This window comes from Tasmannia lanceolata, unplaced genomic scaffold (genome assembly GCF_043159265.1).
Source record: "Tasmannia lanceolata isolate RefF3 unplaced genomic scaffold, GAP_Taslan_0.1 ptg000003l, whole genome shotgun sequence".
NCBI classification, from domain to species: domain Eukaryota; kingdom Viridiplantae; phylum Streptophyta; class Magnoliopsida; order Canellales; family Winteraceae; genus Tasmannia; species Tasmannia lanceolata.
The window spans coordinates 15692196-15710013 of NW_027518680.1; the positions used below are offsets into that span (position 1 = coordinate 15692196).

The following is a 17818-nucleotide window of genomic DNA, read 5'->3' on the forward strand; positions in this document are numbered from 1 at the left end:
ATTTAATTTTTAAGCATAGGACCTTCAATTTGATTATATCCCTTTAAATGAACCATACTCATATCATTCCTTCTAAAATCATAGGAAGAAAAATGTTCTTGTGAAATTTTTTTGCTAAGAAATATTTTCCTTTCATAGGGCTTTAGTTTTGCCTCTTTTCTAGTTTTTCGTAGGGGTACTAAAGTCATTAACTTCATGGAAGAGGCTATGCCGAAATTAGCTTGATTAGTAGTAAAATTTTAAACTAGTGTTTCCGGTGATGAGAAGAAGAGAAGAATCAAGAAACAAAAAACTCTACTCAAAATCTGATTGACTGTTTCCTTATTTTTTGCTACTTCTCATCACCGGAGACATTAGTTTCCTAATTTTTAGCCATTTCACTCTCATCTCCACTTGGAGATGACCGAATTATCATGAAAAAAAAAAATTCATGGCAGCCAAACGGGCCCATAGGCCATGTTTGGCAATTGCAAATTTTTTCCATGAAAATTTAGTTTATCAAGTGGTGACAGATTGTGGGAGATGGAGAGAATAGCTGGGATTGCATGAGTGGTGAGGTGTAAGAAATGGCTAAAAAGAATAAATTGTATTTTGATTAGAGTTTTTCCTTTCCGTGTCTTTCAGCATTCTCACTCTCTAGTCCCTCATTCCCTCACGAGTCTCTCCATCTCCCACACTCCCTATCAATGGCGGAGCCGGGATTTATACATAAGGGGGGCAAATCCTTGGCAAATCCCATTTATAATTATATTATAAGCAGAAACCTAGATTTTAAGCAAAAAATTGGATTTGAAGAAAAAAAACTGAATTTAAAGCAAATCACTTTTACGTAGTATAAATTTATAAAATTATAAGCAAAAACTTGGATTTAATCTGCCAAAACTGTGATTTTATAATCTTGGATTATAAAATCCAGGTTCTAGTTGATAAAATTCAAGATTGAAATTGATTAGGGTTACACCGTCGAAAATGGAGAGTTGAATTTTCTCGAAATGCGATTCGTGGCAATGTCCCCTCTCAGGTTGGAGTCGGTCTATAGAATGGCGAAGAGATTGGCGGTTTTCCGTGAGCGCTCCTTTGAGAGTTTACATCGGGAGAGAGATTGGGGGTTGAAAGATTGTGATATCAAGGAAGAAGAAAAGACAAAAGGGAGACAAAGGGGTGGATATGATAAATAACTTACCAAATGGTAACCCAGCTAGTTACTCTTTTCAGAGATTTTATACTGTGTAAGTCCTTATAGTCTCTTATTTTTCAAAAAGTGCTGGACAGACCGCAGTATAGGGTGATCCAAACCGTCCATATGATGGGGCCATAATGTAAATAGGTTGTGCTATGGAAATGATTTTTGGGGCACAACCTATTTACCTTATGGCCTTTCCATATGGACGGTTTGGATCATCCTATAGTGTGGTCCGTATGGTACTTTTTGAAAAATAAGGGACTATAAGAGCTTACACCATATAAAATCTCCTCTTTTCAACAATTCAAAAATATCAGCAGTGGTCCCCACATGGAACAATAATATCACTCGATTCCTTCTTTCTAGGGGTGTCCATTCGGTTTTAACCGAACCGAATACACCGAACCGAAATAACCGAACCCAATTCGGTTAGTAAAAAATGGGAACCGAAACCGAATCGCTTCCAACCGAAATAACCGAAACCGAATAAATATTTCGGTTTTTCCGGTTAGTTCGGTAAAAACCGAAAAGTGACTTTGGGTTATGAGATTAGGTGGGACCCTCAATTAGGTTTCAAATAGACGAAAACAAAGACCACTGATTAATGCAATCTAAGAGCTTCTACTCTAAGCAAAGCTTCCAAAGTACACGATGCAATCTAAAACCAATACCTTGTATAATGTCTCATTCCTAATCGTGGTGGAAAAAGGTTTACTTGAACACAATAAATTTTAAATTTTCATTTTACAAAAGAATCACAATTACATGCTTAAGTGCACGACCCAAGCTAGCCGTTCATGGTGCTCACATCGTAATCATAACTCATAAGAGGTCATAGGAATTAGGGGTGGACATGGTTCGGTTCCAACCCGAGGAACCGAACCGAACCAGCCTATTTGGTTCGGTTCGGTTCGGTTCCACAATCCGCGGGTTCGGTTCTGGGTATAGAATTTGAGAACCGATGGAAACCGGTTCGGTTCTGGGCTTGGGTGTATGGAACCGAGAACCGAACCGAACCGAACCAGTTTTCATATGTTTTTTGAAAAACAAAAAAAAATGGGTGCTGATATCATTTTCCTCTTATAGTTTGGAGCTTTGGGTTTGGAAAAAAACAAAAAGGGGTGCTGATATCATTTTTATTTGGTTAATAACATTAAAACCCATCGATTTTTGTGTGTTTTCACTTTTCACTTTTCTTATGTTCTGTGTTTTGTTTCTCAAGACTCAAAACGAGCCCTAATCCTAAATCTTTCATCTTCCTTTCCCCTCCACAACCGACGCCCCCGCCGGCCCATAGAGAACTCTGTCTCAGCGTATCCTCCTCCCTGCCTCTCCTCACGGTAATCTCGCCTTTTCTCTTCCCTCTTCATATTTGATTTTTTAGAACTGATTTTGAATAAACTCTAAATTTATTTTTGAGAACTGATTTTGAATCCCTACTTTATATAACAAAAGACCAAAAAAAAAGTAAAAAACATGGAATTAAAAGGGAAGAGATCTGGGGGTAGAAAGTAGAAACGGCTAGAACCCAGAACCGAACCGAGCCGAACCGACCAAGTTCGGTTCTGGTTCGGTTTGGTTCCAGCCACAATCGGTTCGGTTCTGGTTCCAAGTTTCAGGAACCGACAATGGAGTGGTTCGGTTCTGGGTATACCTCGGAACCGAACCGAACCGAACCATGTCCACCCCTAATAGGAATATACATGGTATAGAGTTTGAGACAGAAATAATAAAGGATATTGACGAATCCCACTAGCATTTATTCTTGACATTATGCCAGTACGAGTCTAATTTCTTCATAAAAGATTAATTGAGACATTACAAAGATTAATTGCTAATTAATCTCATTTTATTCCTATATTAATCATGATATACAGAATGTAGTATATACTATATAAATACGAGAATTTATATCATGGGTGGCCGTAAAAACACGTGAAGTCTCAAAAAGTGGGTACGGCCCACTTTTTTTCATGATCCCAACCGTTCATCTGTTTGGGCACAACGTAGATAGGTTGTGCCCCAAAAATCATTTCCATTGGATAATCCTAACCCTCCAATCTGAACTGATCTGAATATGGAGATTTTCAAAAACCATTTATGGAATCTTCTACAGATCGGAGGGTTAGGATCATCCTATGGAAATGATTTTTGGGGCACAACCTATCTACGTTGTGCCCAAACAGATGAACGGTTTGGATCATAAAAAAAAAGTGGGCCGTACCTGTTTTCCAAGACTTCACTTGTTTTCACGGCCACCCATCATATAAATTCTCATATAAATACATGATAAATACAAGATTGGTTATTATAAAAATGATCATTTCAATTCGTTGAAATCACATCTGGAATCCTGGTTAAGCGGATTTGGAATCCATTCACTAGTTGAGCTGAAGGAAAGAAGGACATCCGATCCTCCTTGAGTTGCTCCCACCTGATCAATGCATCCATAGTAGTATATATAACACGATTATGAAGGAATAGAAAAAACACAAAATGCCCTAGATTGTAACATCTTCACAAGAATTATAGCAGTGGCTGGCTGTTCCCTAGATTATAACATCTTCATGAGAACATGGCTGGTTGTTCTCCTATCATCACGCATTGACCCACAACTCATCAAATGCTTCACTGTGCATAATTTCTAAGAGATCAATTAACAGAAATTATTAGATTAAATATGCCAAGAAACAAGCATTTATCTTCAGCATTAAAGAAAATAAAAGTAGAATGTATTATTATCTCCAGAAATCATACAGCAGAGATTTAAAAGAAGCTGGTTTCTGAAATGAAAAGTCTCCTTTCCTTTTCTTCCATTTTTGTCAATGGCATAAGAATAATGCATTGTAGAGAAATATGATGGGTTAACTTCCAAGACATTCCAAAACACTTTATCAAAGTAAATTTTCTTCAAATATTAGCCTCCTGAAAAAAGAATAATTAGCTACCAATAGAATTATAGAAATATGATGCCTGCACTATCTTGGAAAATTTCACTAATAACTAGAAGAATGGAGACAAGCATAACCAAGTAGTACCAAATGTACTGTTCCAGAATCCTTAAAAGGGGGGAACAACAATCTTACAATCATGAGCAGCCATATTCCTCAAATAACAATTTCTTAAAGTATAACAATTTACAAACAGTGCCCTGTGTCACGCCGAGAGCCCGAGAGTATATTTTTTGGAGGGTTTTGCAAAATAAGTCCTCTTCTTCTTTATTTGCAAAAACAGTCACCTAGTTAAACTTGAGGCACTTCCTCAGTTTATTAAAAAGTACCTTACAACCCATACCATAGGATGATCCAAGCCGTCCATTAGATGGGCCAGAACCTAAATAGGTTGTGCCCCAAGAATTATTTCCATAGGTTGATCCTAACCCTCTGATCTATAGAGGGTTAGGATCAACCCTCTACATTTAGATCGGAGGATTAGGATTAACCTATGGGAATGATTTTTGGGGCACAACCTATTTAGGCTGTGACCCATCTAATGGACGGCTTGGATGATCCCATGGACAATCATCCAACTCCATCATTAGTAATGGCCTCATCAAAAGACAGTAGTGCTGATAAGTGATAACATATTAACATTTCCCTAGATAAATTTTCTACACAAAGACAATAGTGCTGATAAATGTGACAATGTGATAAATGTGAAATAGCATCCCAAAAGATGGTGACACAATTTGTGCATCATATACACAAATGGCTAACATTTCTATACCTGTGCCAAGACTCAAGAGCATCACATTCAATGATAAATAGTTAAGTAAAATCAGGTAGGTAAACGTAGTAATGGAGTGGTTGACATTTCAAGTTTTAAGGCTGAAAATGCAACCTCTGCTTGTGTGGTCCGAGTAAAGCTATCTTTTAAAATCTAAGTGGTGCAGATAAATCGCCAGACCCCCACCAGATGCATTAAAGGAAAAAAGGATTACAAGAACTAAGGGGGCTCAAAGGCCAAAAAAAGGGGAACATGCTCCAAAAAATACGCAAAGACATCAAGGCATGGGTTCCGAAGTTCAACTCGGATTTTCAAACGCTTGCATTCTGATATATACTGTTAGATAGTAACCAGTAAGTCTAAGAGAGTAAGAAACACACTCAATGCTATTAGAGATTTAGAAGGTGGCCATTCCACCACTAAATCCTCTAAGTCAGATCCAACCTCTGAGAGTCTGAGTCACATTGGATATGATGCAAAAAGTAACAAACAGAATATAAGATCAAACCTGAAAGTCAGAAACCTCAGGCTTCAAAGATCTTTAGTTGAAGAAACATCCCCAAGGACCCCAACGACCCCAATGTTTGAAAATTCTGCAAATAAGAAAACAAATATAAAAAAAAAACAAGTTCCAAGTCAAAAAATAAAATAAATAGAACACAATGAAAAATTTAAAAATAAAGAAAACAAATTTACCATTTTCAATTGTTTCAAGATCCTCTAGAGCTTCTTCAACATCAACCGAAGATGATCGGAGCCAATCTTGACAACATATAAGAGCTTGTACAATCTTAGGAGTCAAAGAACTCCTAAATGTATCAAGAACACGTCCTCCCGTGCTAAATGCAGACTCCGAGGCAACAGTAGAGATGGGAACCGCCAACACACTTCGAGCCACTTGTGATAAAATAGGAAATCTAGGACTATGAACCTTCCACCACCCTAAAATATCAAAATCATCACTATGTTCTTCGGTGTCTTCACTTAAATATCTATCCAACTCTGATTTGTTATCTCCAACACCCGATTCGATCTTGTGCTTCTTATACATTTCTTGCAACATCATCTTCACACATTGTTTCGGTTGTTGAGATTGTGAGTTTTGAAAATTCTCACTTGAACTTGATTCCCCCAAGTGAACTTGAGGTGTATTGACGGTGTTGATATTGCCCTTGTTGAAGTCATTAAAAAATTCATATATGGCATCAAACACTTCCCCCCCCCCCCAACTCTTTTCCTTTTTCATCTCCATACATTGCGATAAGTGCAAACTTCACAAATTCCAATTTATGTCGGGGGTCAAGAACAACCGCTATATAAATTATCTTATTCATCTTATCAACGTCTCCCCAATACTTATCATACTTTTCTTTCATTCTTATGGCCATCATTACCAACTCAAAGTCGTCACTCTCTCTCCATTGTTTTAAAAGGCATTCAACCTCGCTAATTTTATGAAAAAAAGTATTAGATGTAACATACAAAGAACCTGAAACCCGTATGGTGAGCTCATAAAAGTTTTCAAGTAAGGTCGCCATTCTTCTCACGTTTTTCCAATCTTCACAATCGGGCTTCCTAATCCCATTCTCATTCCTTGAATCAAGTTCACTACTAAAGAAAGGATCTTGGTCATCATACTTATCAAATGCCTTTTCAAATTTTTCCGCTGTACTCAACATCAAGTAAGTTGAATTCCATCTAGTAGCAACATCTAAACACAAGAAGCTCTTGATTTGGATTCTTTCGGTCTCAACACACTCTTTGAAGACTTTCAACCTAGCTGGAGAACTCCTCACATATTTAACCGCCGCTCGAACCCGTTCAACTGAAATTTCCACCTCTTTCAAGCCATCACTCACAACTAGATTAATGATGTGTGCAATACATCTCATATGGAGGTATTGTCCTTGTAGAACACTAGACCCCCAATTAACAATTCTTCTCCTCAGGTGAGCAACTGCAACATCATTAGAACTTGCATTATCTACGGTAATGGTGAACACTTTATCAATTGCCCACTCAAGTAAACACTTCTCAACCGCCTTTCCAATGGCCTCACCTTTGTGACTAGAAATTGGACAAAAGTTTATTATCTTTTTGTGCAATTTCCAATCATTATCTATAAAATGAGCTGTGAGACACATATATTTGATTCTCTGCAAAGAGGACCACGAGTCTATGGTGAGACAAACTCTTTGACTCGAGTGTTTGAAGAAATTTTTCAACTTCGTCCTCTCATCTAAGAACAATTGGTAGCAATCCCTCGTAATTGTCGAACGTGATGGGATATGAAACCGAGGACACGCAACCGACATCAAATGTCTAAACCCTTCCTTCTCTACAAATTTGAAAGGAAGCTCATCTACAATGATCATATAGGCCAAGGCATTTCTAATAGCCTCTTGATCAAACCTCCAAGTAGTAAGGGTACCAATACCATCCCCCTCTTGACCCTTGATCTGTTGGTAATTCAACTGTGCTTGTTTTGTGTTGATATTGGCGGGAAAATTTTTACATGAAGGTAGGTGATTCCTAAGTGAGGTAGTTCCATTTCTTTTTGGATCACAAAATAACTCATTCTCACAATAGTTACGCTTAGCCTTATGATCACCCTTCTCATTAACAAATTTGGTAAAGTGGTCCCACACATCTGACCTTGGCTTCATCCCCCTTCTCTTACGTGAGGTTGAAATTGTTTGGTTTGAGTCAATGGGGTTTGAAGATTCCTCGCTCAAAATAACATTAGGAGCCTCTCCTTCGTGCGACATCTAAGGAGAAAAAGAAATGTACGTCATAAATGCATATCAGAATATCAAACCACTACTCAAATCGCAAGTAAATGGTCACTTCAAACTCAAAAATTGCAACTACATCTCTATGAATAGATTAAAGAAGAAAAAAATGGCTCCAAAATGAGAGCAATGACTAGTACATGCAACTAATTTATAAGAAGAATATGGAGATTTTGAAAGTGACTGCAATCCTTTATCTATAAAGACTGAAAATAAAAAAAACTACCTGATATTTTTACTGTTTATCTCTTCTCCTTCTTCTTTTTCTTGTTCAGTTGTTCCTATATAACTTCCCCAGAATTGCAGAGTGAAGTTGAGAGAACCCAATCCCACCACTGTATCCAATCCAATAACAAAAATTACACAGATGCCACAGTCAAGCTAATTTGGAAATATGTTATTTTCTAGGAGAACTAATTTTGGAACAGGCATGTAATAGCTACTGTAGGAATTTAAGAATTGAAGGCCCTGTATGATTAGGATTTTGATAACGAATTGAGAATCCAAAACTGATTATTGGACTCAAAATTAAATAAGGACCCGTTTGGATACCTCCCATTTTGTATTTGGATTTGGAATTGAGTTTTGACTTTTGAGTACAAAATGAATAGATTCGACAGCAAAGGGACTAAGGGAGAGGTTGAGGAGCAAAGAGGGTGAAAGAAACTACAAGATCTGTGGATTTCCAATTTCTTATTTCGACAGCATATTTAGAAATCTCATTTTTTCACTGTCAGCTGCTGAATTAGGGATCCAAGATTTTGATCCGATCCAAATTACAATGCAAAAAGGGCTGCAAATGTGAGAAATCCAAATCAAAAGCTTCTCAGCATCCAAACGGGCAAACGGGCCCTAATCAAGTAATCAGATTTGGACTCACAATCATGTTGTCAATATCCAAAACGGCAAAACATAGAAAATCAATTTCTCAAAATCCAAAACATACAACAATCATGTTCTCAAAATCCAAAACAAACAGGGCCTAAAATGGGAAAAAACAAATATTACTTTCAAACATTTTCCCCCTTTCAACTTTCAAGCATGAAAAATCAGAAACCCTCAAACCCATATCATAAATTTCCCCCTTTCAAGCATGAAAATGGGAAACCCATATCATAAATTTTTCCCCATTTCAAGCATGAAAATCAGAAACCCATATCATAAATTTCCCCCAAAGTTAAAATAAATTAAGGTACCTGTTCGAGGTTGAGGACTTGAGCCGTGGAGGTGGAAGAAACGAAGAAGAAAACCCTAGGTTAGGGTCATCGGATGGTGGAGCCATGGAGCCGTGGTAAGAGTTGAGCCGTGGAGCCGTGGAGCCGGAGTAGGGTTGAAACTTGAAAGTGAAACGAAGAAGAAGAAATCAAGAAAAGAAAACCCAGGCCGTGGTGGAGGCGTGGAGAACTTGAGCCGTGGAGCCGTCACCCGTAGAGCCGTGGTGGAGGCGTGGAGGCGGTGGCCGGTGGAGGCTTTGTAAGATGAGAAGAAAAGAGAAGGGTAGAAGACTAGAAACCCTAACTCTATTACTCTAACTCTCTACTGTCACGATTTTTTTTCTTCTTTTAAGTTTTAATTATAATATTCACCCCCTTTTTATACTCGGGACACACCCCATTGGCCATTGCTAATTTGCTACTTCACTGCTGGCTGTCCCAAGTAAAAAAGGAGGTGATATATCATTTTTACTTTTGTTTTCTCATTATTCATTTATTCGGTTTTTAACCTTAAACTGAAACCGAAAACCGAAATGCAAGTTTACTATAAATAATTCGGTTTTTTCGGTCAAACCGAAGCTTTTCCACTCAAACCCGAAACCAAAACCGAAAACCGAACTTAGGCATCTATGAAAACCGAAACCGAACCGATTTATATTCCAACCGAACCGAAATAACCGAACGCATTCGGTTCGGTCGGTTATTTCGGTTGTAACCGAATAATGCACAGCCCTACTTCTTTCACTTAACCCCTTCGGCTTTATTTTTGGAGTAGTTCGTGTAGTTGGCGAACGAGTTGCTTTTTGGGATTTTCTTTTAAAAAGAAGTAACCTGTACCCGGTATTCCACTGCTAAGTAACATGCGCACCGTGTACACGTTAGATTCCCCTTTACTTAACAGGCACTTCACATTTCTGCTTCTGCTCCGAAAAGTTCTGCTTCTGCTGACGGGCTTTGTCTTAGTTAAAAGTTAAAACCCTAGAAAAAAAGAAAATGGAGAAGAAGCTTCGAATACCAGATAAACCCTAGAAATCCGAACCAATAGAATCCAATGGGAACAAATCATCCTCTTCCATGGCTAAATCTGATGGTTGCAGAACCCTTCTACCTCTTCCATTTCCTCACCTTCTTCTCTTATTTCATCGTTCGAAGCTCTGCAACTCAAGCCCTCTCTTCCCAATTCTCAGATCGCCTCCTTCATAGGGTAACCGATCCGATTTTTTTTGAACAAATCGGTGTTTTAATGCTTATTTGTATAAACTTTGCTTTATTTATTTCATTTTATCGGTCCGAGTGGTTGTGATTTCGGTTATTGTACTATCAATTTGATTTTCAGTCTGTTCTAATTTTAATTCGTTCTTTGCCTTATTCATTTTCCTAGGAGATTCAAGCGATTCTGGCGTTTTTGGTACTGACAGTCGTAAAGGTATGAACAAGGATTTAAATGTCGAATTTTTTTGATTCGGGCTGAAATTTTGCCGAAATCATGTGACAAATTATATAAAATTTCGGTTTTTGAATTTTTTCCACCGAATTTTCGGTGAAATTTTCATTGATTTCGGTGGAAGTTTTGTAAAATGGGATAAAAAAGGGCAAAATTTTGCCGAAACCTTGTACTTTTCCGATTCCATGACTGACTTCTAAGTATTTCGGCCGAAATTTAAAACTATGATGGTTTCATTGGAATTTCTAGGCTTGGATTTAAAGTTCTGTAAATCATTATTTTAGGGCAGTCATAAATCTACCCCCTAATATCTTAAATCGACCCTCATCTCTCTCTCTCTCTCTCTCTCTCTCTCTCTAAGCACTGCCCTATATGGGGTCGATTTAATATATATGGGGGTCAATTTATCACTCCCCTTATTTTATATTATATTTATATTTTGGATTGTAGTTTTTTAAAAGAATTTGGATATGTAACTTGTGACATTGGTTTCTTGTTTCAATATGCAATTTGATGGTTAGTTGAGATGAAGGTTGTCTTTGTACTCATGGGGAAAATACTAATTTCTCATTCGGGATTCATCTAAGAAAAAAAGGAAGGCTACCGATATTGGCACTGCCATGTTTTAATAATTTAACAAACTCAGCTTGTCTTTTCTTTATTAAGTGGGTTGTGAGAGCTTTTTGGGAACGGTAATAGCCTTTGACAGATGTTTAAATAATATAAGACAAGATGAGTTGGTGCAATTATCAAATATGGTAGTGTGAGTGCCGACATCACTAGCCATATACGAATTTCCAATTAGGGTAAGGATGAATTGTCATGATGCTCAAAGCCCATTTAAGTTTCAATTAGTGGCGTTGAAATGCCTCATTCTTATTTAGTTTAGGGTTCCTCTTGAATCTTTAATCTATCCCATGGATAGACATGTCTCTAGAAGTCAGAGAAGTTGTAAACTCCATTGCTTCAATTGTTCCCAGCTTAACATGTTTTACAATGAAGATCTGGATTGACTTCTCATTGGTCAATAATCAAATTCTCTCTATGTACCTGGTACTTAATAAGAAGGCACATGTCGGAAAAGTATTTTGCGGAAGGCCATGATTCCTTCAGTAGTTATATGATAGAAGAATGCTAGGGAGATCCAAAAAAGAAGAGTATGGCTGGCTAGAACTTATGCCCATCTTTAGTTATCAAGTGTAAGCTTTTGTTAACAATGATAACACACACACTTCATAGCAAGCTACTACCTTTATGTTGCTTAGTTCATCAATGGAAAATGGGACTTGAGGCAATCTGAATTGCATATTTGGGTTGAGAAAAAGTGAAGCCTATCTGCTATGAAGGGGTACTTCAAAATTTTCCAATCGCTTATGATCTTTGTACTTCTGCATATCCAAACTGACGTCTTAATCATTCTTATATATCAAATGTGAACTCTAATAATTAGCTCCGGCTGCACCATTCAAAAAAGAAGAAGAAGAAGCTCTGGCTTATTTATCCCATACATCTAATTGACCACGAGAATATATCGATCTCTTTCCTTGCTTTTCTACGTCCTAACAAATCTGTTAGAAATGAGGAAAGTGAATGTTTTAATTGTTCTTATACATCAAACGTGAATTCTAATACTTAGCTGTGGCTGATTAGCTCTTACATCTAATTGACTATCAGAATTCATTGCTCTCGTTCCTTGCTTTTCTATGTCCTGAAAAAAAATCTTTGGTAAACGAGGAAAGTAACTTCCAGCTGCTTCCGATACTTAGCATGCCCTTGGATAAAAATTGACACATAATCATCCAACACAGGTCGTTCAAACTTCAAACAAACACTTGGTCCTGTACAACTTAAGTACTAAAACAACTACACATAAGCAACATCAATTATAGTTGTAGGATTCCGTGATTGGCCTCACAACTTGCCTGAGTCAACCCGGCTCTGGTGGTTAGTCTCCCAAGTACTCTATAGCTTCCTAGGCTCACTGTGTTTTGTCCGACCGAGCAGATAAGCTTATCTGCTCGACCCTCCACAATCACTTTTCCCATATATATACTAATTAAAAGAGAAAATAAGGTGCATATGATGACACTTTTACTGGGTGAATATAAGATCTAACAGAAGCATTTATCTTAAGTGACTGGAAGTGTTTCTATTTGAATACTCAAAAAGTTTCAATCCTTTTGAAGCTTTATCATGGCATTTCATGTTTCTATACCATTAGCACGATATTGCTTGCTAACGACATTTTTGTAAAGCACATTGTTTCCAGTTAGCAGCATATTTGCTGCTGATTTTATTTTATTGTTCAACAGTTGGTAAAAGAGGAGACTTGGGAGGCCTTTATTGCTGATACTCTGTTTTTTGCAAAGGTTTGGCTCAGTTGACATGTTGTCTTTCCAGGGTTTCTCAAAATTGGCATCTTCCAGCTTCTATGCATTTTAATTTACTAATATCAAACAACTTCAACATCAAAAGTGCCCTCTACATGTCTCCCTATTTTCACTTTATAGCATGAAACTTCTTAACTGTTTCTTCTCACGATTTTTTCCAGGGTTTCCTTATGGCAGTTGCTTTAATCATGGATTATCACTTGGCTCTCTGTTACATGGTGGGATTCTTAGGTACACTATGTTTCCTCATGTTGGCTTTGAAATTGCTCGATAGGAATAGGCGATTGAATTCCAGACTTACTAAACAAAATGAAACAGGAAGTTGAAACTTGAAACTATGCATCGGCAACTAACATTTGTACACCAAAACAATGTGCAATATTTAATTTTTTGGGTTTCATTTGTTACATCTAGGGTTGCAACTAGGGTTGGGCAGCTCGGGGTCTCCATGACCCCAACCTACCCGAGAAATTATCTTTGGCCGGGTCTTGTTTTTTATGGGAAAACCCGAGATTCGTAAACCCGACCCTACCCGAGATAGCTTCTCGGGTTATATATTGGCTACCCGAGCTTCAACGCCGGGTAAGCCATGTAGCTTGTAAAACTTCTCCTTTGCAAGTGCTTTTGTAAACATGTTGGCGATTTGATCCACGATGCTGCAATGCTCTAGCTTGTTTTCTCTGAGTTGTGAGTTCTCTAGAATTTGGATTTGTAAATCTATTTTCGTCCATTTGCTTCTATATCTGGTGGCAAGTCTACTAATCTCCATGTTTTGTTTTTATCACTTGATTCAATTTCGATCTTTTGGTCCAATCTTTCATTTTGGTTGCATCTCCAACACGTAGGTTCCAAGGCAAAACAATCAAAATCACATGATTGATGAAGATCAACAAGATTTCTCATTTTTCTTGGAGGTGAATTTGGATTTGATAACGATTCAAACAATTCTTCTTCATCTTCTACTAGTTAGGGCAATTTTTCCGCATCACTTTCCAAATTACAGGCATCATATTCTCATTAAAAATAACACCCCGACTGATAATCAATGCATTCTTTTTTTGGAATGATATAACCAATGCATTCATAATGGGATCATAAAGTCTATAGCCTTTTTGTTTCATTACAACAGCCAAGAAATATGCATTTCATGCTCTTATCATCTAGTTTTCCCTGTTTTGAGAAGGAAAATAGGCATAAGCGATGGAGTCATAAAATATGAAGTTTGGCATGAGAGAAAATCAAATGTAAGTCATAAAGATATTTGAACCGAAATCTTCCTTATTTGATGTTCGTTCTTTCTATCATTGGCTTATTTTGGTCTCACCCAAATATGAAGTTTGATACGAGAGAAAACCAAACGTAAGTCATAAAGATATTTGAACCGAAATCTTCCTTCTCTTATTTTCTTTCTTTCTATCATTGGCTTGTTTTCGTCTCGCCCAAATATGAAGTTTGGTATGAGATAAATAAGAACTATGAAGTTTGGTACGAGAGTGATAAAGATATTTGAACCGAAATCTTCCTTCTTTTCTGTTTGTTCTTTCTATCATTGGCTTAGTCTGGTCTCGCCTTCCTTGTAGACATACAAAATTTGAGTTGGAGTGTTCGCTTGTGTTAAGAGAGAGATTAAGAGAGAAAATGTGAGTTAGGGCTATCTCCCCCTCACTGATTTATTTATATATATTGAAAGAAAGGTACAATTACTAGAATGCCCATAGGCTTATTCTAACACTCCCCCTCAAGCTGGAATGTATAAGTTATACATTCCAAGCTTGCTACATATGTCACTCAACTTTGCTTTACTCAATGGTTTTGTGAACATATCAGCCAACTGTTCTGCAGAACGAGTGAATACAGTACATATCTCCCCTTTCTGAATTCTCTGACGAATCAAATGACAGTCGACTTCGATATGCTTTGTTTGCTCATGGAAGACCGGATTTGTCGCAATGTAGATGACAACCCTATTGTCACAATACAACTGTGAAGGCGAAGGAAACACAATACCAATCTCAGATAGGAGTGACCTAAACCATATAATCTCTGTACTAGTATGCGCCATTGTTCTGTATTCTGCCTCAGCACTTGACTTTGCAATGACGTCATGCTTTTTACTTTTCCATGAAACCAGGTTTCCTCCCACAAAGGTACAGTACCCGGTAGTCGATCTCCTATTAGCAGGAGATCCTGCCCAATCAGCATCTGAGAACCCCTCAATTCGCATATGACCATGCCGTTTGAATAATAAGCCCTTTCCTGGTGCACCCTTCAGATATTTGAGAATTTGAACTACTGCATTCCAATGTGAAGTACGAGGAGAAGTCATGTACTGACTGACCACTCAACGGCATAGGATATATCAGGACGAGTAACAGTAGGGTATATCAGCTTACCCACAAGCCTTCTATACATACCAGGATCCTCTAACAAGTCACCCTCTTCTGGAACTAGTTTTACATTGGGATCCATAGGTGTAGACACAGGTTTCACACCAAGATTTTCTGTTTCTTCCAACAAGTCCAAAACATAATTTCTCTGTGATAGAGATAACCCACTCGAGGAATATGCCACTTCTATCCTAAGGAAATATCTGAGACATCCCAAGTCCTTCAGCTTCATAATGCATCCTGCTGAGAACTGATGACTAAATACTGAATGATCCACAACACACTGTTTCAGGCCAAACCTCATAACTGCCTCACTAAATCTGCCAAACCATGCATGTGGAGACTGCTTCAACCCATATAAGAGTTTCCTGAGGCGACAGACAGAAGAGGATAACTCCCCCTGAGCAAAATACCCTGGAGGTTGCTCTATATACATCTCTTAAAGGAGATCGCCATGGAGAAAGGCATTTTTCACATCTAATTGGTGAAGATGCCAACCATTATTGACTGCAAGGGACAGCAGTATCCGAACTGAAGGTATCTTCGCAACTAGAGAAAACGTCTCATTGTAATCAACGCCGAAGGTCTGAGTGTACCCCTTAGCTACGAGACGAGCCTTCAGTTGCTCAACAGTACCATCAGGCATATATTTAATGAAGAACACCCAACGACAACCAACAGGTCGAGCACCAGCAGGTAGAGAAACCAGATCTCACGTCTGGTTAGAATGTAGAACACCCATCTCAAGGTCCATGGCAGCAAGCCATCCCGGGTGATTGAGAGCTTCATCCAAAGACTGTGGTAACACAACAGAAGACATCGAGAGCACAAAACTTTTGAAAGTAGGAGTTAGACGATCATAGCAAACAAACTGAGATATAGGATGTGCAGTTGAATGAGAACGAGTACGCGAAGCAATAGGTGAGTCAGATACAACTACATGAGAGGAGGATACCTGAGTATAAGGGGACCAGGATCTCTGCCGGTGAAGACAATCGGTTGGGGCGAGGCTTCCGTACCTGCTACTGATGCTGCTCACGACGCTGATGTTGAAACTTAACAGGTGGAGGGTCCACTCTGGGAACACATGAGTCGACGTGACCATGAGGCCAGTCTGAAGGGGATGGTAAACATGCAGGAGAATTGTCCGGGAGGACCGGAAGGGAAATGGAGACCTCAGGCTCTAACGTGGAGGAGGTAGGGACAGAACCATAACCGAAGAAGGGTTCGTACTCAATGAATATAACGTCTAGGGGTGTAAATGGATATTCGAAAATTCGATTACCGTCCGCATCCGAATCCTTTTAAAGCGAATATTATCCGGATCCGTTTCAAGCGGATATTATTCGAATCCGTTTATGAGATATCCGGCTCTTAGTGGATGCGAATCTGGTAAATGGTATCTCTGATCCGTTTAACATCCGAATCCGACAAGTAAATTTTTTTAATTTATTATTAATAATATCATTAATATTTATTTTTAGTAATGACACTATCTTTTGTTTCTAAAAGAAAAGTAAATTTTCTTTTTAGAAAAAAACAAAAACAAAAAGTGTTTTGGGTAGGAAATGAAGTAATCTCTCATTTTAAGGGTATTCTTGGAGTTTGACATGGCTTCTTTATGAAGCAACAAATGTGGGCTGTAGGATGAAAAAGACAAATAAATGATGGTGATTGAAAGAAGATGTCATAGTCTCTAGAGAATTCTAGAGCAAAAAGGCCATAGTCATTGATGGTAAATGGACGGCTCAGATCAATTTTTCAACTTAGGGTTATATAAAAATCCAAAATGCAATTAAAAGAGGGGACTTCTAAGGTTTGCAAGGAGAAGCAAGAGAGAGGAGAAAGGAGGAGGCTGAGACACCATCTTCGGCATTCCTTGGTGCTTCCAATCCCACCAAAATCCACCGCCGCCCTCTCCACCTTTTCACAGCCACCTCCATCTCTGCCAGTCACCTCCATCTCTAACCCAATCATCATCTCCATCCCCATTTCTCTTCATCTTCCCCAATCAGCACTCCCTCTTCCACTGTTCAAAATAGCCCAAACCCATTCCATCATATACATAAAAAAAGAAAAAACCCAAAGACCACTACCACGACCATCATCCATCCCCACCGCCTCTCTCTCTCTCTGCCTTTGTTTTAAAAGGAAGAAGAGAATCTCATATATTTTAGGGTTTGAGAGTTAATTTTGTGAAGAGAAGGTAGAGGTATGGTTTAGGGTTTGGAAAATTTATTCGAGGAGTAAGAATGAGAAGCAAGATAAAGTGCTGCAATAAAATGTTTGAATTTACCGGATAAACGGATACAGATAATATCCGAATTCGAAAAATATCCGACGGATACGAATTCGGTAATAGATATTAAATATCCGTCAAATTCGAATCCGAATCCGAATTCGGATAGTGTATACTGTAATCGAATTCGGATATAGCCTAGCTATATCCGATTCGAATTCGATCCGTTTACACCTCTAGTAACGTTGGCTGATACAAACCACCTACGCAGATTGAGACTATAGCAACGATATCCTTTCTGGGTACAAGAGCATTTCGGACTGAGGATTAAGTTTATCGCGACCAGGACCCAAATGATGAATAAAGCAGACGCAGCCAAAGACACGGGGCGTAAGGGGAAAAGGGTCCTGCTGGGGATATAATGTGTGAAATGGAGAATCGCC

The 17818-nt window shown here is 38.3% G+C and overlaps 1 protein-coding gene across 4 annotated transcripts in view; it reads left to right on the forward strand.

The window, feature by feature from the left end:
• Positions 1–9780: 9780 nt before the first annotated feature.
• Positions 9781–17818, forward strand: part of LOC143852419 (Thioredoxin superfamily protein) — a 37439-nt gene continuing 29401 nt past the window's right edge. For 2 of the 4 annotated variants that reach the window (XM_077361802.1, XM_077361806.1), the window contains exons 1-4: positions 9785–10119; positions 10297–10341; positions 12672–12728; positions 12911–12980. In XM_077361802.1, coding sequence (XP_077217917.1) covers positions 9967–10119; positions 10297–10341; positions 12672–12728; positions 12911–12980 — 325 coding nt within the window. In that variant the 5' untranslated portion in view covers positions 9785–9966. Of the gene's footprint in view, positions 10120–10296; positions 10342–12671; positions 12729–12910; positions 12981–17818 lie in introns of all 4 variants that reach the window. The other 2 variants (XM_077361810.1, XM_077361813.1) reach the window with 2 other exon arrangements.